At 41.3% G+C, this 26491-nt stretch overlaps 1 protein-coding gene across 1 annotated transcript; it reads left to right on the top strand.

The window, feature by feature from the left end:
- The first annotated feature begins 6788 nt into the window (after positions 1 to 6788).
- foxd1 (forkhead box D1) lies at positions 6789 to 8666 on the top strand. Its single transcript, XM_035184868.2, has one exon. It carries the CDS (start codon positions 7053 to 7055, stop codon positions 8139 to 8141), a length of 1089 nt encoding a protein of 362 aa, XP_035040759.2. The 5' UTR covers positions 6789 to 7052; the 3' UTR covers positions 8142 to 8666.
- The last annotated feature ends 17825 nt before the right edge of the window (positions 8667 to 26491 follow it).

The following is a 26491-nucleotide window of genomic DNA, read 5'->3' as shown; positions in this document are numbered from 1 at the left end:
CACCAGACAGGTTTGTCCGTCGTCCTGAAACTGCTCCATGAAGTGGACCACGTTGTTTTTGGCGGGGTCAAGAGCGCTCACTGCCTCAAGCATCCTCAGCTGTGGAGGAAAGAGTAATTATGATATGGGGGCTGTAGGTGACACCGCATGGTATCAGCAGTTCTTTTAATAAACAAGTTAGGAGTGAGAAAACGTGAAACAAAACTTAAAAATGAACAAGATTACATACCTCTCTTTGAGCCCCATGCTTGAGGATCTTGAGGGACACTGGTTGGAATGTGTTTACATTTACAGCCTTGACAACTTTGCCAAAGGCCCCCTCACCGCACACCTCCGTGATGAAGTAGCGGTTGGTGCCGCTGTACAGTATGCTGCACTGTGGCGCCTCAGAATCCCCTGACGCCATCTGTTCATCTGTGACCAAGAAGAAGAGCATTACAAGGTTACATGGAGTTAGCGAGGGCAGAGAGAAAGCAACCAGCTTCATGCAACCCTGAACACACAAATCATCAACCCTGGACATGAACTTTAAACAACACATTCTCTTTCTTCATCTCTTTCCTGCTAAACATCTTTTTCTTTACGTTTATACGGATTATGTATCTTTTTGACAGTGTTCAACAAAAGTCTGCTCCTTTGACATTTTTACCTTGAGATATAAAGCAGAAGAAATCTTAGATACTTATAGTATAGCATTCTTAGTATTGTATTTGAGTAAATGTACTGAATTACTCCCCATCTCTGTGTGTTGAGATATACATACCAGGTTTATCTGCTGTCAAACGGCCGGCTGAAACTGTTTTGTCTCTCATTTTGGTGCGATCAATGTCGATGTTGCAATTCTCTTCTGCAGCGTCTCCTTTCTCTTCTTAAGCCAGCTGTGATTTGCAGCAGGTAGTGAAGTTTCCGAAGTCAGTGATGAGAAGTCTCAACAAAGTCGGGTGTCCGCACGAAGTGTCCTTAGGAAATGATTACTTGAACGTGAATGAAGTGGTATTTGGATGAAAGGAAAGTAACAATATGGGAGTGGCCTCTAATGTTGTTACTTTGTGTTATCCTTTGATTGATTACATTTCATTTAGCTGACGCCTTTATCCAAAGCGACTTACAATATAAGTAACACTAAAAAGTGCTATAAGTAAGTGCCATTTAAGTGCTACTAAATTGTTAGTTTTAAAATTGTATTCGAGGTATAGTCGGAAGAGGTGTGTTTTTAGTTTGCGGCGGAAGATGTGTAAACTTTCTGAAGTCCGGATGTCCATGGGGAGCTCGTTCCACCATTTCGGAGCCAGGACAGCAAACAGTCGTGATTTTGATGAGTGTTTAGCTCGCAGTGAGGGAGCAACAAGCCGATTGGCCGAGGCAGAGCGGAGTGAACGGGCTGGGGTGTAACGTTTGACCATGTCCTGGATGTAGACTGGACCCGATCCGTTCGCAGCACGGTACGCAAGTACTAGTGTTTTGAAACGGATGCGGGCAGCCACTGGTAACCAGTGAAGGGACCGGAGGAGCGGAGTAGTGTGAGTGAATTTAGTTTAAAGACCAGTCGAGCTGCTGCATTCTGGATGAGCTGCAGAGGTCGGATGGCACTAGCAGGTAGACCTGCCAGGAGGGAGTTGCAGTAGTCTAGGCGTGAGATGACCAGGGCCTGGACCCGAACCTGGACCAGAACCTGGACCAGAACCTGGACCAGAACCTGGACCAGAACCTGCGCCGCCTCCTGAGTGAGAAGGGGGCGTGTTCTCCTGATGTTGTGCAGCATGAATCTACAGGAACGTGTTGTTGCAGTAATGTTGGCCGTGAGGGAGAGTTGGCTGTCGAGTGTCACACCCAGGGTCCTAGCAGTCTGAGTGGGGGCTAACACGGAGTTGTCCAAGTTAATAGTCAGGTCATGGGTGGGAGAGCCTTTCCTTTTAATGTCCATGAACATGAACATCAAAGAGTTCAATGTTCAGTTCAATTATTTGATTGTCGGACAAATTGTTACACATGTACACCTGCAAGCATTCATACGCACATACGCACACACAAAGCATTGCCTCATTGGACTCTGACTGAAACTTACACCAATGTCGCAACATCAGCATCACAAAATTCCCAAGTACACAGGAAACTTGGATTATTTTTCCCAGCCACATTCTGTAAAAGTGAAATGAAATGAACACATACGATATAAAAACATAAATTAATACAATACTCATCTTATGGGGCATTTTGATATCAAAAGGCTATTGGTGTTATGGCGTAATTAATTAGTTTTACTTCTTTGCACAGTCATCACAAACGTGAACATGAAACAAAGACGACAATGAACCTCTTTAGGAACCGGTTTCCATCCAGGCCAAAGATAACAGATTGTATAGCACAAAGATGGCATGAATTTGTACATAATAAAATGTATATAATCAGACAAATCTGCTCATCTCTGTCATCCAGCTCCATAATAATCGCTCCGTGATTGCGTTTTGTTACCGATGCTATTAGTGAAAGTCAAGTGCATGAATTTGTCGTTTAAATAATGAATGCACCAAAAATAGTCACCCTCAAGCATGAAAATACTATACTGGGAAAAGTTGAACTGCATATTCCATCATCACCATGTATCAATGCAATTTATAACCCCATCTCGGTCTGTAACTTCATATTAACTGGTTTTAGTAAAGATCTGGAAATATGTGAAGAGTTTGCTTCGTTAATGTCACATTGATCAAACGGAAAGAGGAATTTAGTATTAAATTCACTTTATATATCTTTCCCTTCCCTAGAGATTAAACCCTTTTCAAAAGGTTTCACGTGTACAGTCTGTAAAATAATCCAAATTACAGCATCTGTTTTTTTGTTTGTTTCTTTTTCTCTATAAGCGATGTATTTAGCTCATATCAGTGTGATTGGTCCTCTAGTTTTCTGTAGTTTTCCTCTCAACAGTCACCGCTGCAGACTCAGTGTCTTTGTTGGTACCTTGTCTCGCCTTTTTGTCTGCATGTGATACACGTTAATCACCTGCCTCCAAACACCACTATCACACAGTGACACACTGGAGTGGTGTGTGTGTGTGTGTGTGTGTGTGTGTGTGTGTGTGTGCGTGTGCGTGTGTGCGTGTGTGTGTGTGTGTGTGTGTGTGTGTGTGTGTGTGTGTGTGTTGGCGGGGTCACGCAGGCGTTTAAAACATCGAAGTGCTTTCTTGGTACCCCGTGGCACGGAAACACCCTCGGATCGCAGACGGGGAATTTAGAAACACTTTATAAGTGGTTTACCACACATGCTAGTGCTGCTGCTGTAAGTGTCAGATCATATAAAGAGAGAGAAAGAAAGAAAGAAGGAGTCTTTGTGCAGTCCTGGCTTTATGAGGCGTCCTTTTTATTTTGGCCAGATTGTATAAATTAATGATAATATCTCATTCAACAATTAAAATAACTCACGACATGGATCTAATGAGTTCTCTGGATGAACCCAACGATTGGTGTGAAGGTCTTTGGATTTACAGCTGCGACTCATTCATTATACATGCTTTTAAATGCAGGTATATAGGCAGGGAGGACTAATTTAGGGTTACATATATACACTTGTTCCTTTTTTTAATTGGGCTTTAAAAAGTGAGGGCTGGAATTTCATTTAATCAAACCAGGGTGGAGTGTTTCCGTCTATATTGTTAATAATCACACAATCCTTAGAAATATCATAAAGCTAAAAGTGATCGGACAAAACTATTCGTCTACAATAAAAGTCTTATCTTTTAGAGCGAATCTTGGTTGTTGCAACAATTTCTCACCATCACTGATTCATCTTCACAAAAATGTTTTAAAACTTTATATAAAGTGTGTGTGTGCGTGTGTGTGTGCGTGCGTGCGTGCGTGCGTGCGTGCGTGCGTGCGTGTGTGTGTGTGTGTGTGTGTGTGTGTCACTTTATGTGCTTTTGTATTTAAAAAAAAAAACAATAATCAATATAAAGTGAATTAAGTCTATAGGTGATCCCGCAGACTCGTGTTATATTTCAAACTGTGAAGTGGTCGTGATGCATAACAATCAACAATATACAAAAGCATCAACTCCTTTATTAACAAAATAAATTACCACAAGCAAAATTAAGAACAATTATCGGTATTATTTAGAAATTGATTATGATTAAATTTATAAATTCATAATACACTTTAATTCAGATTTTCCAACAGGATGTTACAAACAACATAAACCCTCAGCCCACCCCCTTCCCACAAACTGCAACAACGGAAAAGGAAATGAAGAAGGTCGTTTAAAAATGGAGATTAAAATGAATAGAAAGAAAATTCCTAGTGTTAAAAGTGTCAAAGCGATATCGTGATGAAGTGCGTCCTGACTGTGTCCATAAGTATGACGTTAAACACTGGCGACACAACTGTCACTCATTCAATGATACACAAATACACAACTGATTATGAAGGTGGCATAAATCTATAAATGGTTTAAATAAGAGCTGTAGTTTGAAGCTTTGTATCAGGATGATACGTCAGACAAACGATATGTTCTTCAGCTGCTAAACTCTGAAAAAATATAGATTTAAAATACATTTAAATACCTGTGGATTTATGGTTGTGATTTCTCTCTTTTATGGGCAACAAAAAAAGATATAAGATAACTGTGAGACAAGTTCACCACTAGATGGCGCCGGTCAAATGAGAACCATAAGAAAAGTTAGTGAAGAGCCACACAGCACCTGAATATAACAGTTTGTTATAAAGTCACGATAAGTACAGAGTTTTATATATATTTATATAAATATACTTTATTATAAGTTTTAATGCGCTTTTAGGTCAACTGTGTTTAAAAAAAATATCTGCAGTTTCTATTTTTCACTGAGTGGAAAAAGTGAAAAGTAAAAATGTTTGGGAAAGTTGTTTTTCCTTAATAATTCGATTAAACTCAGCAGAGTGTGGTGCTGATCTGCTTTTTGGGTTTGATTTATTTTTGCTAAAGAAAATTAAGATCATGTCCGGAGTTATCTGCGGCCAAAAAACAATGGAAAAGTCACAAAACAATTTCAGTGCCAGAGTTAGGTTGGAAATAAGATAAAGATAAAACAGATTTCATGTGTATTCACACTCTCTCAACTATATAAATATGATATAAATTAAAGGATGAATCACACACGGGAACAGAAGTGTAAAATCAACAAACATGAACTCCATATGTTTTATTCAGGCTCGCTTTTAAAATAAAATACAGACACTCACGGTATATTCTTTTTAATATTTTATGAAATCTTGTTTTTTGATAGGCTTGCAAACATTGTAATGACATTTTCACTGGACACTGCCACTGAAAATTAACTCTTAATCTCTTAACTGAGTATCTCTTTAATCAGAATTGTACTTTTGTTAAACAGGAAGAAACCAACTCCCAGAAATATTCATGCCATCCCCCGCAACCAGGGCAGATAATATAAAATTACAGAGATATACACAGCAGCAGCGGCAGCGGCAGCGGCAGCCGCACGATGCTGCAGACGCACGGCAGAGCAGAGGCCTTATATCTGGGGCTTGCATGCTCTGCGTGACCCGTGACTGATTCGAGTTAACAGCTGACTCTTTTCCATTACAAATGGCTCGCGGATAATCTAGATAACTACCGGATCACGCAAACCGAGCTGCCTGGATACGGTGCACCACTCCCCGGCACTGCATCACTACACATTCATATTAAATAGCCTATCGTGGGTATTTTTTACAGGTATTCTTCACAGTGGATATTTAGACTAGTATTTTTTATTTCCAAGTGCTGTTTCTTTACATTAAAATAAAAAATCTGCAAGTGCTCTATATGACATTTTTACCCATTAATATATGACACTGGTAATATAGGCGATAATATATACATATAATATATATAATATAATAAATATATATATAAATATTATGGCCAACCTATACCAGTGTATATAGGTTGTGTATATACCAGTATATACACTGGTATAGGTTGGCCATATAGGCCATAAATAATAGATAAACATATTTGATCTACATATTATATCATAAATAAACATATCACATATATATGATACTAATATAGGCTATATACACTATATATACTGGTATAGGCTGGTCATATAGGCCATAAATAATAGGTAAACATATTATATCTACATATTATATCATAAATAAACATATCACATACATATATATGACACTAATATAGGCTATATACACTATATACACTGGTATAGGCTGGTCAAATAGGCTATACATAATAGATAAACATACCATATTTACATATTATATAGTAAACAAACCTATGCAATTAAATATATACATACATACAAATACATAATGTGTTTATTAATTATATAATGTATAGATTTATTTGATACATAATTGTAGCCTATACTACCTGCCTATGTGTGTGTGTGTGTGTGTGTGTGTGTGTGTGTGTGTGTGTGTGTGTGTGTGTGTGTGTGTGTGTGTGTGTGTGTGTGTGTGTGTGTGTGTGTGTGTTAGTGTGTGTGTGTGTTAATTGAACTTTCCTGGACATGTTTTTTCATCCTCCAGAATGTATTTTTGCTCAGAGCACTGAGGTGTAATGAAAGCTTGACATTAGTCATACATGTGGACCATATAGACCTCCATGAATAACCACTAAAAAGGATGTTGGCCACACAAAACTTTTTTTTTTTTTTAAAGACCCTGTGTTTTGTTATTTATTTCTCTCTCTCTCTCTCTCCCTTCGTCGGCCCTGGTGACGTCTCCTCACCATGTGACCAGGGCGCTGGTATAAACACTGAGAGGATCCACCCCCTCTGTGATTCAGGTTTGGCCCTTTTGCAGGTTTCCCGGCGCATTTCTCTGCCCGACATCGACTGGATCGCTCGTAAGTCGGCGGGGGGGGGGAAATTCTTTTAAGAAATAAACCTGCCGACATATGGAAATAGCGAGAGAGCAGGGGGGCATCTGTGACCGGCGGCGACACGTGCTCCTCTCCTCTCCCCCTCCTCCTCACGGGAGTTTCTGAAGAGGGAGGGCGGCTTGTGCATCCCATCATCGTCTTCCTCATCTGGCGTCGGAGGGCACGGCCGAGTGCGAGCCATGACTCTGAGCTCAGAGATGTCGGATGCCTCCATCCTTTCGGAAGAGACCGACATAGACGTGGTCGGAGAAGGGGAGGATGGGGACAGCCAGACGCGCTCCTACGTGGACGAGGTGGCGCAGATGCACGACGGCATCCTCCTGGCCGGCTCTCCTCCTCCATGCCTGGACAGCTCCACCTCCTCCAGGGATGCCTACAAGCCGGCGGGCAAGAACACCCTGGTGAAGCCCCCTTACTCCTACATCGCCTTAATCACCATGGCCATCCTGCAGAGCCCCAAGAAGCGGCTCACCCTCAGCGAGATCTGCGACTTCATCAGCAACCGCTTCCCGTACTACAGGGAGAAGTTCCCGGCCTGGCAGAACTCCATCAGACACAACTTATCCCTCAACGACTGCTTCGTCAAGATACCGAGGGAGCCCGGGAACCCCGGGAAGGGCAACTACTGGACCTTGGACCCGGAGTCGGCTGATATGTTTGACAACGGGAGCTTTCTGCGGCGGAGGAAGCGCTTCAAGCGGCAGCAGGCGCAGGACTTGCTGCGGGAGCACAACGCGTTCCTCCCCGCCGCCGCTGCTGCCGCTGCGGCGTACGGGTACGGACCGTACGGCTGCGGAGGATACGGCATCCAGCTCCAGTCCTACCACACACACTCTGCGCTCTTTGCGTTTCAGCAGCAGCAGCAGCAGCAACAGCAGCAGCAGCAGCAGCACCAGCAGCACTCCAGGCATTCGCATTCACACACGGGAACCATTATCCCCGCGCCCTCTCTCATGCCCACCACCACGGACTTAGCCAGGAGTAGGTTTTACCCGCAGCTCAGCTCCAGCCTGGGCTCCGCCAGCGCGCAGGCTGCGTCCCCGGTGCAGAAGTCCAGCTCCCCGGCGCAGCGCTCTCCCTTCTCCATAGAGAGCATCATAGGCGGCTCGCTGAGCCCCTCCAGGACTTCCCCGGTCCTCGTCCCGGTCTTACCCTCCTCTCTGGGGCCTGCGGCGGGGGGCCAGCCGCAGACCGTCCACCCAGGAACTGTTTTACACCCGGCTGAAAACTTTCCGAGCAGAGTGGTCAGCGGCACAAGCGGCTGCTAAAAGTCTGAACTGCAAACTTTTCCAGAAAGTTAGACAAAAAGAAAACTGCCACAAAACAAAAAAAAACGCGCCCCTCTTTGAAGGTAGGATTATTTTTGTATGTTTATTTGATAGCACACAGCTGAATGATGGACATGAGAACACGATGTGTGCCTATATTCACGCTGTTTATAAAGATATAGGCTATTTATGTTCATTTATCTTCGGTGTGAATCAGACTTTTTGACCACGAACTTTCCTTGTACTTTCAATGAAGTGATTCTTTTCAGTCACTGTTTTTAGGGCGTCTCAGGATACAATGACTTAATGAGCAGGTTATGAATGATCACATGTTTGAAATAGGCTAATAATAATGTATTTGTGTCAAACACATCCATGTTCTTTTTTTATTAATAGTTATGGCAAATCAAAACAGTTTTTTTTTTCAAGTTTTGATTTGAACTTTGTATGACACAGCAAGCAAAATCTTACATTTATAATAATATGCAGTGTGTGTTTATTTCAGTAATAAAACATTGTACATTTTGGGGCAAGTGTTGTGTAATTGAAGTGTGATATTTTTACACAGTTTGTTTTAAACAAGAATAAATTTCGTTTTGCAAAAAAAAAAAAAGCTAATTTGTTTGGAAATAAATTTGTTAAATAATAATTATGGGCTTATAGTGCTCACTCGACTGCTTAGAAAGATATTGGGTCAAATCATTTTATAAAACCACGAAGTCAGAGGTGTTTGTTATTGGGATTGTGTGTTTAATCAGCTAATAACAACTGCATGGCTTTGGATGATGGATAAGAGTGTTTCCTCCAAAAGTGTGTGTTTACGCGTGCGTCACGGACCACAAAAAAATATAATATATATATATATAATATTTGCAAATGTTTGTTTAGATGTGGCACTCACTCGTGTACTCGTGCTGTTCACTGTGGAACATGCGCACACCGGCTCCTGCGCGTCCTGCGTCCTGACCTCTCACACGCTCATCCTCAATAATTACGGTGAGCGGACATGGAAGGTGTCGGTGGCGGTGGGAGAGCGGCTGTATTTTTAGATTCTTATTTTTTCTTTGCCTGGTGGGTGATTCTACCTGTGCTGATGCCGACAGCTGGTCAGCTCAGGAGAGGGGGGGGGGGAAGTCAACATTTCAATATCTGCTGTTATTTGACACAGTTTTGCCGACGAGAAAATGACGCGCTGCTCTTGTGCGCCACGCAGAGCGCATGGATGCGTGGACAGGGGGTGTTTTGGAGGTTAGAAACCACCGTAAACAACTCAGCATTAGTTTTATTGTTTATTCGCTTTTATTTAGGGTTACTACCTCCCCCACGCAGGAGAGATCACGCCTCATTTTGACCCAAAAAAACAAAAAGGGGGCTGATTTTACGCACAGAAATTTGCAGACAATTAGACACCGTGGATTTTTTCATTTTTAACCAGATTGCTCGTCCCCCCCCTCCCCACATGTCTGAGGCGGTTGCTGGAGCTCGAGGCTGCAGCAGCACCTGTGTTGCCGTGATGCTGCGTGATGTGTCAGACCTCTCGTGTTTAATTTTTCACGACCTGTGTATGTTGCCTATACTGTTGGAGCCCTGCTGCTTCCGTGACTGGATGTGTGCGGCCGTCGACTGCATGTGTCTGCTGCATCCCCTGATTCAAAGCAACGTGTGTGTGTGTGTGTGTGTGTGTGTGTGTGTGTGTGGGTAGATATAGCTACATGCATGCAGGGCGCTTCGAGCCAGTTCACTAGGCCACGGGAGGACAGCTCGGGCTGTTGCGTGATGATGTAACACGCAATGAGAGACATACACACACACACACACACACACACTCACTCTGAGGAGAGAGGGAGAGCAGCAGGGAAGCAGGTCAGTTGTACTATATGGACTAGTTTAAATACCAGGCTGAACAGGGAGACGAATATTTAAAGCTATAGTCCGGGTCGTTTTTTGCTCTAGAGTCCTGCAGGGATTTAATCCGTGGTATTTAGTTACTTGTAAATATAAAAATGTTGTGGTGTCCATCTGTAAAATCTGGGCGACCCATGCAGTTTGCAATTAGATTTGTGTATTAGATGTAATTGGCCTACACTCGCATATAGTTTTTATCGCATGTGTGTGTATCTGAAACATTTATATCTTCCTATAATGGGCCAGTGGGTTCATGGTCCTGGGGATTTCATACTCAACTCAGAGTCCGTTTGGGCTTCAGGTCCATTTTAATTGCGTACTTGCCCTGGTTGGACAAATATTAGTAGCTAATAGTTGAGGTTTAAGAAAGTTAACTTGCACACACGTATCCAGAATACGCAGCAGGCTTGGATCCATTTAGAAACTTGATGCAAATCAAGGTCCTTCATCCAAAACATCCCACGTCTATTTATCTATCTATCTGTCTATCTGTCTATCTATCTATCTATCTATCTATCTATCTATCTATCTATCTATCTATCTATCTATCTATCTATCTATCTATCTATCTATCTATCTATCTGATTAGTGATTATGGCAAAAACTGTCCCTCTGAGGGCTCTATCTTATTTTCAGGCTAAACGTTTAAAAGCTATATTATTATCACTATATATTATCACTATATCATTGTTATTATTTATTCGTTTATTTATTTAACATATGAAATAGACTGATCCAACAAAGCAGTGGCTACTAGCATATTTAAAGTTAAACTAAAATAAAGTTGTTTGAAGTATTAAAAAAAGACAAGTTGCATTTGAAAAACTGAATTCATTGGTCTGTTGGTTAACAGGTTTGTCCTATGGTCACAATGGCAGCAGCAGCAGAATCAGTGTAAATAGTGGTCCAGTTAAAAAGGAGGCTTTTCATGAAATGTCACGGATCATGTGGACATCAGCCTCCTTGAGCATGACTGAAGCTCAGTTAGCAGTTTATCCTGCTGGGTCACAGGTCATGAGGAGAGGGGATAAAGCACAACACTCAGCCCATAAAAGACACTGGCCTTTGGGTAAATGCGTTGGGGCATTTGGAGGCGCGGAGAAAATAATCTATACATTTCAAAGAAAGTCATAAAGACGTGGCAACTCTGAAGTAAGCTGCACACCAGTTAGCACGTTATTTTGTATCCTTTATTAACAAGGGGTCTTAGCGTGACCCCAGCACCTCTGCTTATACTGGACAGAGCAGCAAAGATGTATTTAAAACAAGAGAGATACCAACAACCCTGAGTTTGAAGATGGAAGTGGTGGCATTGAAAATGTACAAAATCACACTAAGAGAAAATGGGATTTATTGTTGTTTAAGATAAGTTCAGATGAAAAAATAAATAAATAAAAGTGCCAATATAAACAGAAGGTTTAAAAAGGGAAAAAGCTTTTTCTAATGCATTCCACATGCAGCTTTAAGTTATGGTCATTTTTTCCAGTCTTTTATTTTGATAAGCTTTCTTTATTAGCACTGTCTGAGAACTTATTTATGATCCCATGTTGTATAATAGTAATCTGTTATAAAAAAAGAAGTTGTTTCCTCCAATCAGACATTTTGATGTTAGATATAAAAATTATAAAAATGAAAAACAGCTACAAAACTTATAGCTTTTCAATAAATAATGAATTCAGGTTGCCCTGTGCAATTACTGAAGCTCATTTATTTTTTCCTCTATAAAAGCTTTTAACGGTAAAAATCTTAATTTTCTGGCCCAATAATGTTTCTATTAAATAATTTATAACCCCACAAAAACGCTGCATTGAGTGTAACCAGGAGTTCACTGTGGGATTAACAAAAATATTCATACGTTCTTTTATTGCTCTATATATTATAATAATAAATAGGCTAAGAAGGATAGAGCACTCATCAATATCATCATGAAAATCATTAAGTGGCACAAATCATATAAAGTCATTTTGTTTAATGTTTTTTATCTCATAAATGATGAGAAGTCCATATTTACATTTTAAATTAAAAAAGCTTTTAAAATCAATAAAAAATACCAAAGAATAAATAAGTGAGGAAAGACGACTTAAAGGATTTCAGAGGTGAAATCCAATTTGAAATGATGAAATTATGTGAATCTGGATGACACAAGTAACAGCTTTATAGTTGTATAAAGTTTTATAGTTTTGATATATTTTCAAATTACTTTTAAAAGTTTTACTGACCAGAAATGTATTTTCTTTTTTCATTTTTGATCCCCACAAGAGAAAAATCAAGAGTTTAATAAATTAATACATTTGATAAAAAAAAGTTTTTTCTCATACTTTATTCAGCGAAGTGTATAACATGAAATACAGAATTTAAAGATCCAGTACTCCCATCTTTTCCCCCCATTTTCAGTAAATCACAATGGAAATGAAAAACACACATACAATAAAAAAGAAAACAACCACAACAGCACACAAAAAAGAAAAAACAAGTACAAACGAACCCTTTCAACTACCCCCCCACCCAGGTAGCCTAAACTATTAGGCAAAGTTCTGAAGTACAGTAGTTGTGCTGTGAAGCTACAGTGTGATATCAGACAGACAGGGGACACACAGAGGACCAACTAAATTAATAAACACAGCAGACAGGTCAGTCTCACTCAGGAGGCTACATTTGTTTTTATTCATTCATTCTTTACAATCACATCACACTGTGTTGTCTGAGTTTGGACTGAAAGACCAAAGTTGAACTCTTCTCGTGCATCAGTTTATTTCAATTCGAGGTGAAACATTGTGTGTTTACACCTCAGAGCGTCTGATGGAGGTAATGTGTGGAAAACACAGGAGAAACATAAGAAAAAGAGAGCAATTGGGAAAAGGGTAGAGTACAGGGAATGGAATGAAAAAAAAAGAGTGAATACCTCCCAGGGAGGTGCAGAATCTCTCCATCTGCTATTCAGTGTATGGAACAGTCGCTACACTTATCCCCGCTCTCTAAAAGGAGCTCCGCTTTCCACCCCATTAAAAAGTTTGGGAACTAATGCCACCCCTGAATACTCGCCTAATTAGAGGCTGCTCAGAGCTGCAAGGACCTGCTACACAAGAGTGGCTCTGGGATACATTCTGCTTTTCCCCTTTTGTAATGCCATCGTTTTGCTCTTTCTTTTTCCGGCCCATTTCATCTCTTTCTTTCTTTCTTTCTTTCTTCCTTTATGTCGTCTCATCAGAGATCTCAAACAAAAGGCGGAACAAAACTTTTTGAGCACGTCTAACTCCACAGGGACTTTCATCCACACTGCTAAGTTTTTGTTTGAAAACGCATCGACGCTGCTACGGCTTCGCCTGTCGTCCACACTACTCCTGAGTTTTAGTGTTTCTACAACAGATACGTTTGAAAACGCTGCTTCAGAGCTGCGTTTCAGTCTGGACAGACAGAAATGTCCAGAAATGGTTGGAAACGATGACATACACACTAACAACAGATTGCCGATTGGGTCTTTTCTGACACAATGTAACCTTTGCTGATTCGTCAGGCTCCCATCACATGACCCGCTTCCTGAAGAATTGGCCTTAGCCGTAGAATTATCACTAGCCTTGGCTATCAGTGTAGAACCCAACATAGATAATCAATTAAAAGCGTTGCTGACCCTGTTGTCTTTGCTAACAGCTGTTGTGGAGTTAAATTCTGCATTTGACAATGATACAATGAGACAAGCTATTATTCAAGCAATCAAACAATTCTCATGAACATTGGCCCGCACTTGCCAAGTGTATGAGGGTGATCACATGATGTGTGTTTTCAGGCGTGTTGGTATAGACGGGGATTAAAACTGATACGGAGCTAAAACGCTAAATTGGACAGAGATCGAGTTAGTTAGAAAATGTTGTATTTTTCAAAATAAAACGTAGTAGTGTGGATGTAGCCAGACTGAAAGTTCGGAGTCTGTAGGTGCAAAGTTGTGATGCGTACACATGATGAGAATTACAGTTACAGTAACAGTGGTAGAGATGTATGAAGTGCTGTTTGACAGAGGAATTAAAGACTCTGGCTCCCGGCCACCTCACCCCACACAGACCAGGGAGAAACACTGAGCTTTCACCACCTCATGAAGTGCGAGCGTACGCATCCTTGCACATCATTTATTTAGATGAAGACTTTCGGGGGGGGGGGTGTTTTTATTTGTTCTACATCTTGCCTGTCTCACCTCGGTGTGAACCCACAGATCTGGGATCCGCTGTAGAATTATGTTGCTGCCTCTCACTGCATTTTTCACTTTTTTAGCCCTGCACGTGTTTGCTTTGGCATGCTATCCGCTCATACAAACAACCGGGGCCCATAGCTTATCCATCACGCTTGTGCAGAATGTGATGATAAAATAACAGGCGGCTTGAAACAAACCATTTGTTACAGCAGAATTTATTATTCTGTCCACTTGAAACAAAGTACAGAGGTTACCTAGACATCTCCTACTTAGGTTACAACAATAAATAGAACCAAAAAAAAAAATTGGCTCCATGTAGCCAGGGCATCTCAGCCAGTTGGAAAGTCCCACTTAGTCTTGGTTGTTCCTGAGTCCAGCAGCTGCGTGATGTCACCACAACATCCGCTGACCGTTCGCATCCTACACATCATTAAGCATCATCGCGTTACCGTTCGGAGGGGTCTGCCAAAGAAGCACCGCTTGCGACTACCGGCTTCAGGCCTGATTAGTTACATGCAACAACGCCTCTCGGTCATAAACACTTCATTGAGCTCCAGCAGCCCGTTCATCATCGTGACACCCACAGGTAATCCACACCAACGGCTGCAGCTGACACAAGGCAGAACCCAAACATGTCCTCCGAGCGGGACCCGCTTCTAAACACAGACTTCCAGCAGTCTACACAGCAAACACAGAACGGCACACACGCTGTAGAACGCAATAGCATGCATCCTGTAAACCTGTGCATGTATATGTGTGGTTGATGTGGGGAATGGGGGTGTAGTTCAAGGCTTCTACCGTCTCAGACAGCTTCCAAGTTTGAAATTTCAGCCTGCATCCTCTGGTTTGTGTCATTGATTCCTCAGTGACGACAAGCTTGTCACTCAAAAGGCAAAAAACAAACATCAGCAGTGAAAGCCACCCATGTAGGCCCAGTCACTCCTCACTTTTCCTTCCCCTCTCCTCCCCCGTACATTCCCCTCTGTCTGTATATTCCTTTCCTCCCATCCTCCTCTTTCTCTCCAGCTCTCCGCCTCATTGACTCGACCGCAGAGTGTCTATACGGGGGATGACTCGGATCTGAGGAGGGAGCAGGGCAGACGCCGGAGCTGAGCGTTTAAGTGGTCGGATCAAGCCACCCCACCTCACTCTCTCTCTCTCTCTCTCTCTCTCTCTCTCTCTCTCTCTCTCTCTCTCTTTGTCGCTGTGCCTTCTCAGGCTTTTGGAAGTTTGCCTAAATCTGTCTTGATATTTGACAGACGTGCTCCTCTCACACAGCAACAGATTGACCCACAATTAGATCCAGAGATTTGAGGGTACACACACAAGAGCAACCCCGACTCTTGGATGCAGCCTTTGGCAAAATGTGGGCCACATAAAAGACAAAACCATGACCCTCTGCAACACATTAAGGAGCTGAGCTTTGATTCCCTGCTCACACACTGTATGAAATTGTCGAGGTGAGGAAAATCCCTCGGAAATACACTTTTCTAACTTGTCAACTGCCCCTCTGAGTCATGACCAAGTAATGCATGGAAAAACAATATATTAGAGTGTGTGAGAGGGAAAGAGTGACAGGAAACACAGTAAATGTGAGTATTTGAGTGCGTTTCCTTCCATCTATTTTATGTCTGCATGTACAAATCACAGTGTCATGCGGTTAAAGGTGTCATTTCATCACACTTCTCTCCATTCCCCTTTCTCTTCCTCCACAGGTTTGGTATAATAAAGAAGGAAAACACACAACTAGTTTGCAACGACAATGTTGACTCTCTCAAAGGGAGGAGAGAAACTGTACAAACACCATACGTCCATGTGAGACCTGTCTGAAAGTCGCCTTTTGTCTGAGTGCCAGTTTGAATAAAGTCCCCACAGCAGAGATTCCAACTGGCGAGATCTCACCAAAGTGGAAAAAAGATGCTGCTTTATTTGATACTTCCTCCCAAGGTGGTAGGCACTTCCTTTTCCTCTGTCAAAAAGGTTTCAGTCGCCTCCATCAAAGTGTAACATCGCTGTAGGGGGGGCTTCATGGTGGTCAAGCTCGTCCGCTCATTTCTAAGCGGACTTCTGTTGGACATGTGAAGTGGCTCCATCGGCACGTAACTGGATACATTTTGAGGACACAGCAGGGTGCAGCGGACCTGCTGAAATGTAGCCGAACTCTTGTGCTGGCACAGGCTAAATTTACCAGCTGAATTCTAATGTTAACACAAAGTATATATATTACCCGACCAGGGACCAAAAATCTCAATTTGTCTAAACCATACCAGTTCACAAAGAAGTAAAGAGGTCCAACTTGTGTGTTTGTCATCGTCTGAACTCGCTTTATGCATTCCAGTTGAATCTACAATCACTCAGGGGGGTGGGGGGGCTTCACATGTTTTATCTCCCATGCTTGGAGTGGCTCACTTATGCTTCCATTTTGCCCTCTTGTACACGGCAAAGCTGGAAAAGTGGCTTTTACACACCCACATACCCTCAGTGCGCACATAAATGCGAACACCAAGACTAATTACCACCATGCAATAGTGGTAATTCAGTGCGATCATTATGCAAGCGGGCTTCTCCAGCAAACAGCAAAATATCTGTTTTACCATGAATCAGTGGTGTTCCTCTGACTCACCGGTGATGTGGTGAGGAGCAGCAAACTACATTGTCCTATTCGATTTTATATTTACAGGTGATAATCAACTATGGGAACAAATGAAGTGATTTAACAACCTGAAGAGAAGTATATATCATAAACAGTATTCGTAAAGAACTTATCGTCTTATCGACCAAGCACTTTACAGTTTATAAGCCACTTTCACCCATTCACACACACAGCGATTCTATATGCTGCACTTACTTGCACTGCTGTCACACACCCTGCCGGTACAGTCGTCAGGGGGTTAGGGGCTAAATCTAGGGTTCAGTGTCTTGCCCAAGGACACTTTGGCCATGTGTGTTTCTTATAAATATCTTTTAAAATCCAGAGGTTTTTAATATTATTTTTAATGTATACATATACCTATATATATTTAAATAACAGTGTGTGATTTATGTTTTCATGTTAAATTGTGAAATGATCTAATATGTCTATCTGAAAATCAGGTGGCTATATAGTATGTAAATTCAATCTTTGTTGTATACATGACATCTGAAAATCCCATTTCTGATGTTTTAAATGTTACACATGAAAAAACGACAGGTGTCAAAATATAACACATTAAATGGGTTTTCAGATTTCTAGCGGCCCTGGCAGTCGGTGGGAGGATTTGAAAATGAAACGAATGATTAAAATCGGAAAAGGTTTTGGTAGCTAAGTCAAAATTACTCTTGGTGTGAGTTGGCACAGAGGGGATGAATGAATGTTTGACTTCAGCGTTTCTAAAGACTTGGCTACAGCCCCGCATCGGTCCATTAAGACTGGTCTGTTCTGCTACCTTTAAAAAAAAAGCCTGAGCACCTGGTGTAGCTATGCTGTATATGTTAAATGTAAGAAAATGAAAGTAAGACAGTGCCGGACCTTTATGTGCAGTGTTGGGTCAGGTGTTCCTCTTAGGTGCCTGCAGGAGTCTACTGTAGTTTACTTTCAAACAAAAAGCCAAAAGAAAGACAAGTTTAAAACAAGTTAAACCCTTACTAGATATATGTGTGTGTCGTCTAAAACACTGTAGACAGCATCTTGGAGGAGTTATGCTTGTTGATCAGAAGCGCTTCTCTAATTGTTGTCTGATGCATGTGACGCAGAAGACAACTGTATCCGTCTGATTCCATATAACTACTCACCATTACTCGCACTATTTTGAATGAAAATGTCATTTTGCAGATTAGTGTCTTCTTCCACATTATCTGTATAACGTATGCCAGTTGTACTATATTATATCACACTGTTCCACATGCATGCTCTCTTACTGTCTTATTGGGAGATTTTATATTTATATCATATCGTATACTACATTGAATTCATAGCACACATTATTTTATACTCATACTCATTTTGGATACCATACCTGCCTATATAACAGTCTTTATATGCATATATACAGTATATTGATATGTCTATTTTATTATCTTCTTATACTAATGCACAAATACAGTTTACAGTTGCCCATGCAAGTACATTTCTTTACAAACAATATTTCTGTCTGTAGTGAAAGGTGTATATATTATGTAAATGTTCTCTGTATTCTTATTTACTTTTTTAATTTTTTAAGCCTATGCCTCTTTTATACTCTTGTCGACCTCATTCTGACTATCTGCTGCTGACTTTACTTTAATAAAGTTTATTCTTATCTTATCTCATCTTATCTTATCTTATCTTATCTTATCTCATCTTATCTCATCTTGTCTTGTCTTGTCTTGTCTTGTCTTGTCTTGTCTTGTCTTATCTTGAATTTGTATTAAAGTCTGTATTTGTGTCTGGTGGAAGACTCTTAAACGACGCCCTGGACGGTCGTTAGTGGCTGTTTATTCTTTTCTGATTCATGCACAGCACTGCAGCCCCATGCAGCCAACTCAAACACGGTAGAATAATACATTTGGAAACTCTCAACTAAAGGGGATTACAGAGTGAGGTCTTGTTATGAAAGCAAAGATATTAGGAGCCAGATAAACATAGTTGAGAATTTTGATAATAAGTTGGACAGCTTACAGTAAAACCTCCTCCTGGAAGTCATAAAGGAACTCGCCATGTGTTCATTAAGAACGAGATGTTTGACTGTAAACAAGGACCCTAACAACAAACCCTGAATCCAAGATGTAGTTGTGTTATGATTGTTATTTATAGTTTGTAAAGCACTTTGGCTCAACAATGCTGTGTTTAAAGTTCTATGTAAATAAAGTTGAAGTTGTGTGAAACAGAGTGCAGGCAGGACGCAGTAACAGCGACCCTGTTTTCAGTAGTAGCTTAATTGATTCACTGGTCTCCTCCTCTTGATCTCTCCATCCTCTCCCCTCACTCTGCACTCAGGTGGAGGCAGGGTGTCCAGGACATGGCCTGGGTCCAGCACGAGCACACATGCTACACAGATCAGTGTGTTTCCATTTTCTCTGCTCGTCACCGGTGGGGGGGTGATGTGCCGATGTGTGCCGATGAGGGAAGAAGGGGTGAAATGCTGATGCTGAGATGTCACAGAGCAAATGCATAAATCTGTGCATTTCTCTGGCTCAGAGTGTGCGTGTGTGTGTGTGTGTGTGTGTGTGTGGTGTGTGTGTGTGTGTGTGTGTGTGTGTGTGTGTGTGTGTGTGTGTGTGTGTGTGTGTGTGTGTTGGTGCAATTTAACAGAACAATATATAAAAATGTAGATTATCTTAGTTCATAGAGTCTATGAGATGAAGATGCAGTTGTAAACGGTTTTAATAAGCTTAATGACCTTAACTTAACTTAACTTACAGGAATAAATGGTTCTTTTATCAAATTTACTGTGAAAAACAAAGAGCATAAGTTGGAGCTGGACCCTGAAAATTACATCTAGACCACTATATATGGAAATTGACGTTTCCCTGCAATCAATTTGATGGGTCTCACAGTAGGCTACTAGGCTACTTAATTTCCAAATGAAAAGTTTCATTTTTTTATGACATTTGGGGGAATAGAGGTTTTAACTTTCTGGCCTGGATTAGAGCAGTAAGTCAAGACAATCTCATGTCTCTATGGTAAATATGCAGCTGGAGCCAGCAGGTAGTCAGCGTAGCCTATATTCCCAGTTTGCGCCTCCAATGTATTACTTTTGAATTCAAGTAAGTGTTAAGCATGTGAAAAATAAGTACCTGTCAAACCCAGAGAGATGTTCTGACAGAGAATGTACAGTAATCAAATATTCCTCAAATAATATGAAGGAAATAACATTCTAAAGTTTATTTTTACCAATTTCTCAAGTTGCATTAATAATGGATTAAAAGTGTATTTTTTAATCATGCACTAGATCGTTTTTTTTACCTGACAGATGGTTTGAGCAGTAAAATACAAACTGTGGCTACACTCAGTTTGGCCATTCAGCCACACATACATTCATACAGTGCATATGCAAAACTCTCTCTATCACACATCACTCACACACTATTAGGGGCAATTTGGGGTTCTTGCCCAAGGACACTTCGGCGTGGGAACTGGGGGAGACGGGGATCAAACCGCCAACCTTCTGGTTATCTCCTGAGCCAAGACACAAAGACAGTAAGTAGCTAGCTTGGCTCTGTCTAAAGGTTAAAAAAACTATCATTCTGTTTTTACACTCTAATGTCTGTACCAAAAATATGACCAAAAAATCATTTACGGTTTGTTAAGATAGTAAATGGATTCCCCCAAAATGTCAAACTATTCTTTTTAATCTTCAATCATTAATCATCACTTTTCTGAGGGCATCAAATATCAAACTGAGCTCCTCTGTAGTTCTTTCCAAACTAAACCAGAAAGTGAGGAAGCATCGTTTTACGTAAACAGACAAACTAAGCTTGAAATTTCCGTTGTCAAATACATTCATCTTCCACCTCGTTTTGGTCGTGTCCCCAGTTGCAGAGGAGTTTAAGTTTGCTCGTGTATTTTGACCTTCAGAAACACAGACTATCAACCAGGCACCAACTTATTGATCAGTTTATTTGAGTTATTGAGCTCAGGATATTCCTAATAAAGTAGCTTCCATTGTCACCTGGTTTCCAGTTTGTAAAGCCGACGGTTAAACAGTTTGACAGGTTGATACTCTGTCGTTAATACTTAATGGCTTTCCCAGTCTAAACAAATAATCATTCTCTCAGTAGCAGAGCAGGGGTGTTCGTGGGGGCTATCGTTTCAATCTGTAGGGATGTAGGAAGAAGGGAGGGATGGAAGGGAACAAGGGCTAACGGCAGCGGAGGAGAGGGGGCTCAGCAAAGAATTTATCCTCCTTGTCTTTGGCTTTCTGCGCGCTGCTGCTACGAGGGCGGTCAGTGTGGTGACCTCTCCCCGGTAGGAGGGGTCCGCTGGTGACCCCTGTATTCCCCTGCATCCCCTACCAGACCCGGCTCAATGCAGCCCATTCATGAGTGTGTGTTTATCCTAGTGATGCTCCTCAGGGACGGCCTGCTATCCACTGCCATTTTATGGAGCCTGAGGGCCAGACGGAGAGAGAAAGAGAGCGCAATGGAAGCATTTAACTACTCCACTCACACTCACACACAATAACATTTCTATTCGCCCCGTCACGACTTGATTGTTTTCCTTCTCCTCGCACTGAAATGGTGCTATAATGCACCTGATTCCCAATATTCTCTCCCTCAACAAGACACCCTTTGGCTGCACAAATGCAGGAGGATTGATACGCACCGAAGAATAACACAAACTTTCGCTCTCTCACACTGCCTTAGACAAACATACAGTGGAGGCACACCCACCAAGAGCGAGCAGGAGAGAGTGAAGGAAGTGTTGAAGTATGTCATACGGAGCTTAACCAAGTGAACCTTGAAGTTATTTAGCTTCCTTCGAACCAAGCATCTGATCCCCCCCCCCCAAACCCAACTTACTGCAAACTCCCCCCTCGCCAACATCGGCCTCTGGGGACCCGCCGTAGGACAGGGCGTGGAGGAGATGCATGCGCTCTGTTTTCACAGCTGAGGTCATTAAAGTTGTACGTGCAGGATTAGACAAAGAGCAGAATGAAGCTGGTGATGTCCGAAGACACATCCGCATCCACAGAGAGAATATGCAAACTCATGACACGTTTCCACAAACGAGCAGCCGCTCTGGATCAAGTTATGAGTCATCAACAACATGCGTGTGATCTCTTGCATACATGGAGCGGGATTTGTCCCTTCTCTTCTCACAGGAAGCGTGCCGATCGGCCACCCACACTTCTGACACTTTGTCATATCATTATATCAGAGCAGGTCATCTAATGAATCCTGGAGCACGAGCACCATCAATCACTATGTTTCCCACTTCATCACAGAAGGGCCAAGGCTCAGGAGAAAGTAGAGGATCAGTTTTGGTCGGAATAACAAGATAAGTCTTACATACTCTCTATGATCTTCCTTTATCTGTCTGTGTGTGTGTGTGTGTGTGTGTGTGTGTGTGTGTGTGTGTGTGTGTGTGTGTGTGTGTGTGTGTGTGTTGTGTTAATCACTTCTGTTGACGTCATGAAGACTTCTTGCAGAGTAGGGACAAATTTCAGGTCCCTGTGAGCAAAATCCCTTTAAATGAATTCAGGAGCTACTCTGAAGGAGCCTATGTGGTTTTTAGCAATGGCCCATTATGCATGTTTACCAGTTAATGTGTGTTGGCGGGTTGCTCAGTTGCGCCCCCTATAGCTTGGTTACTACCCACTTCTTGGTCCTTGTTAGGACAAAAAAAAGCCATTTTCAGTGTTCAAGGTCCATTTGAACAAGGGATATGATTATTAGCAGCTAAAGGTCCTAGAATATATGAAAAGGAACAAAAGAGAAAAACAAGGTAAGCAACTTTTATTTGACCATTTATAAACCAGCATAAGTGGTCAATCCTTATTAGGTTTGTTTTTTTTGCTGAATAGTCCATAGTGTGGTAATTAACTCCACAGAATGAATATTTTAGAAGTGGTTAAGCAAACTAAAGACACTTGAATCTAAAGCTGTTTTCAGACATGCACGGAGCTCTGGGTAATCTCCAGACATTCTCCAGAAATGTTGGCGAGAGAGCATCCGGACTTTCCTCCGGTCAGCCTCCTAAACTCTAGAGAAAGTCCCAAGGAGCTGATGTGGGAACACAGCAGGAGATCTTCTGCAGGATTCACTGCGAGCGAATGGGGGGGGCGGGGGGTTGAAGTTTCTAACACTCAACAGACGCAGAGATGGAAAGAAAACAACAAAAAAATACAAAGAACAAAGGAGGAAAAAAGCCGCGCCAGACACATAGAAGAAACCAAGAAAGATGTCATAGAGTTTGTGGTGATAAGCAGCGACACTGGTGTGGATGTGATGTAAACAAAAACACATGATCTCTGCAGCAGAATCAATAAGATACGTCCGGCCTCCGCCTGCTGCTCCACCTCTCACCTGAGCATGCTGGAGATTTCTGCGTTGGGAAGGGGAAAGGGAAACTCCGGAGAAAGTCTGGACCCAATTGTGCAAACATCCTCCAGAGTTCATGTGTGAAAACGGCTGAAGACTAAATATATATAGTCTAACTGATGTAGAGCGTTATATATATATATTCTAGTTTGTATAAATGATGAAACAGACAGTGAGGTTCTGTTAAGGGTTTTGTTTGCGCTGTTTCTTCAAAATTATAACAAATAATAGTGTTTGCTCATCAATGGAACTTTTGGGTTTCTCAATAATATTATAATGCCTCAACCTTACTATGTAAATGTACCTTGAGATAATGTATGAGCTGATTTGTTGCTATACAAATACAGTCCTTCCCAGCACGTAGATTTGCGGGATGCAAGCCAAACAGCATCTCCCCTGTGGCTGAAAGTACATTAACTAGCTCCCTCGTTAACTCAGCAGCAAACTAAAGCAGGGATTAAAGGTCTAAATCAGTAGTTGAATAATTGTCTAGGGTCGTCTGGCTAAATGTTAGGGCTTGGTTCCAGATGATTTAGTGAGATATTTGAGACTAAATGAAAAAAAGTGAAGCTATAGCATTGTGCCAGATATTTAACTGTGCTTATATATTTAGAATTGTACATGTATGTGTGTGTATTCCTGGACAGGAAAGGACAGAGAGTGCAGAAAAAAGAAAGTGTCTGCTCCTCATGGTGAATATTTCCATCCCACAAAATAAACAACATCTGTTATTTAAAGGCTTTTCAGTGGTGGTAGCCAAAGACATTGAGCAATCTTTAAAGAAGAGAATTCCTTTGTCCTACAGCGTATAGTATAGAAGGTAACTAAGAATGAGAATAATAAGACAAAGAGCAAATGATCATATACCTCATCTACTTTCAGAAATAAACTTGAACTGAATCCAATCCCACAGTGATGTTTAAACTTTTAAACCCTGTATTTTTGAAATATCACCTCGGATCAGCCGCCTCAGGATCACATTCGTGTTGTTGTTTCAAATACGTTTTTTGTGTTATTGTCAATTTATAGTAAATATTACTACAAACGAATTGATGATAATAATAATAATAATAATAATAATAATATAATAATAATTTTGCTATCTTTAACAGACTTTTTTGTTGTTGAATAAAGTTTATATCCCAGTAAAGAAAACCTCTCCACCTTTTATCTGTGTCTGTGTGGTGGTGAGACTTTTAGTTCTCATTAATGATGAGCACAGACATTTCAACTGTAACATGAAAACAGTCGTGACATTAAGAAGATATGACCAATAACCATGGAGCTGAAGTCTTTGTAGAATATTGCACATGCACAGTGTATAGTGTACAGAATAGATCATACATCTTCGAATTTAATTTATTACAAACATGTGTCATCTAAATAGTATTTATATAAAAATGTAATCAGAAAAATAAGGATAAATATCAACACACATAAATAACCAAGAACCCAATCGTTCATTATTTTATTTTCCTATTAGTGGTGCTAGTACGTGTTGTTGTTTGTCGTAGAGGCTGTTACTGCAGCAACAAACCACATTGTACCACCCAGCAGTGTGTCAGCTCTGTGATTGTCATCATGACACACAACTGATGAGTCACAATATTCCTCCCAGCTGACTCAAAAAAAGTGCATTTCTGTTGTTGAGATGTATGAGCGGAACGGACAGCAGTAAAGCATAAAGATATACAGTGTAGTTGATTCACACTGTTACATCCTAAACTGGTTCTTTAAAAACCCTGCACATCACTGGGTTAGAGTTTGGGGTTGAGAGTCTCCCTCAGATGAAGGTGTCCTGGTTAAAACGATGCCCCAGGACGTTTGTTTTACAATCCCCACACGAGAAGCTGTTGGACAAAGACGAACCACAAGCAAAGCAAAGGAACCTGCACTTTGGGGATGTTAAAACCCAGACGCAGCACGATGAAAAAAAAACAACCTCCCACCAACATACGCTAACACCAACCAAATCTTATATTGGGATTTGTGTTTATTTTGTTTTCTTTCGTGTGTTTTTTAACTTGCTGCCGTCCTCACAAAATGCAATTTACGCAACACCACAACCATTTTGCATGATCTCATAATTAAAAAGTGCGTGACCGTGACTGTAAAGACAATACATCACATCTTATATTTTAGATACCTATCTGAACAAACTATAACTTAAGGCCCTGTGTGTGTGTGTGTGTGTCTTTGTTGCACACAAGCATACATGTGTACTTTACAGCCCTGCTATCTTTAGTACTTTGGGAATATCACAAGAATGCCGAAAGTGGCCACTTCCATAAAACTCCTGCTATAGTCCTCCCACTTTGAGGTTTCTGGCTTCAACGTGCTCCGACATACTTCAGTGAACATAATTTACTTTATATTTTATGATTATTTCTATACCAAGCTATGCTCTTCAAAGGTTCTAAATCTCTTTTGCTAACCCCGTTTTTTTTTTTTTTTCTCCCAGTTGTTGGGTTCAGTGCCAGGGAGCCATGACCTCACGTTGTAATTTTAGTCTAATTCCATTTCTGAGGGGAAACTCGACTGAGCAGGCCCTTGATTCAGGACCCAAAAGGTTAAGAAACGACCACTGGCTAATAGCAGAGGTAGGGATGCTTAAGAAAATAAAGATCACTTTTTGACCTTCTTTACTTCCTCTTTCAATTGCGGCTCTCAATCATTTTTCTCTCTCTTAAGGGGCCAGCTGCATGTGTTTTCATTTATGACAGATTATTTTGGGGCTAGATTTCGGCTGCAGTCCTGCCCCTGCAAAGTGAATTTGATGAACTCTACACCTTAATGGAACAGCCCAATATTTTACTTAGCGGGAGTTAGTTGAGGGGATTGACTCCACTTACACGTCTGTACAGTTAATATGAAGCTCAGGAAGGCCGACGTCAGGAGGAGGCCGCTCGTCTGGTTCAGTCCAACCGTGACAAAATCCCCCTACCGTCACCTTTAAAGCTCATTAATTAACCTGCGGTATCTCTTTTTTTTTTTCTTTTTCCATCGGCACAAAAACCAAAGTGCAAAAGTGACAGTCAGACATTTTAGGTCCATTTCTTGGCTCGGGCAGCTGCCAGCAAACCAGCCAAGACTCAAAGAAATAACTGATCCCTGCAGCCAAGAAATAGTCTGGTTCCTAACCCCCTTGTTCTTTTTACACTTCACCTGTTCTACGGGAAGACATGAGAACGGTTTCTGTCTTCTCATCCAACTCCCATTAAGAAAGTCGCCAGAATGACCCAGAATGTGAAACTAATAGTTT

Source organism: Hippoglossus stenolepis, chromosome 18, assembly GCF_022539355.2.
Source record: "Hippoglossus stenolepis isolate QCI-W04-F060 chromosome 18, HSTE1.2, whole genome shotgun sequence".
Classification (NCBI taxonomy): Eukaryota; Metazoa; Chordata; class Actinopteri; order Pleuronectiformes; family Pleuronectidae; genus Hippoglossus; species Hippoglossus stenolepis.
Note: the sequence above shows the minus strand (reverse complement) of the source record. Positions and strands in the feature narration are given on the sequence as shown.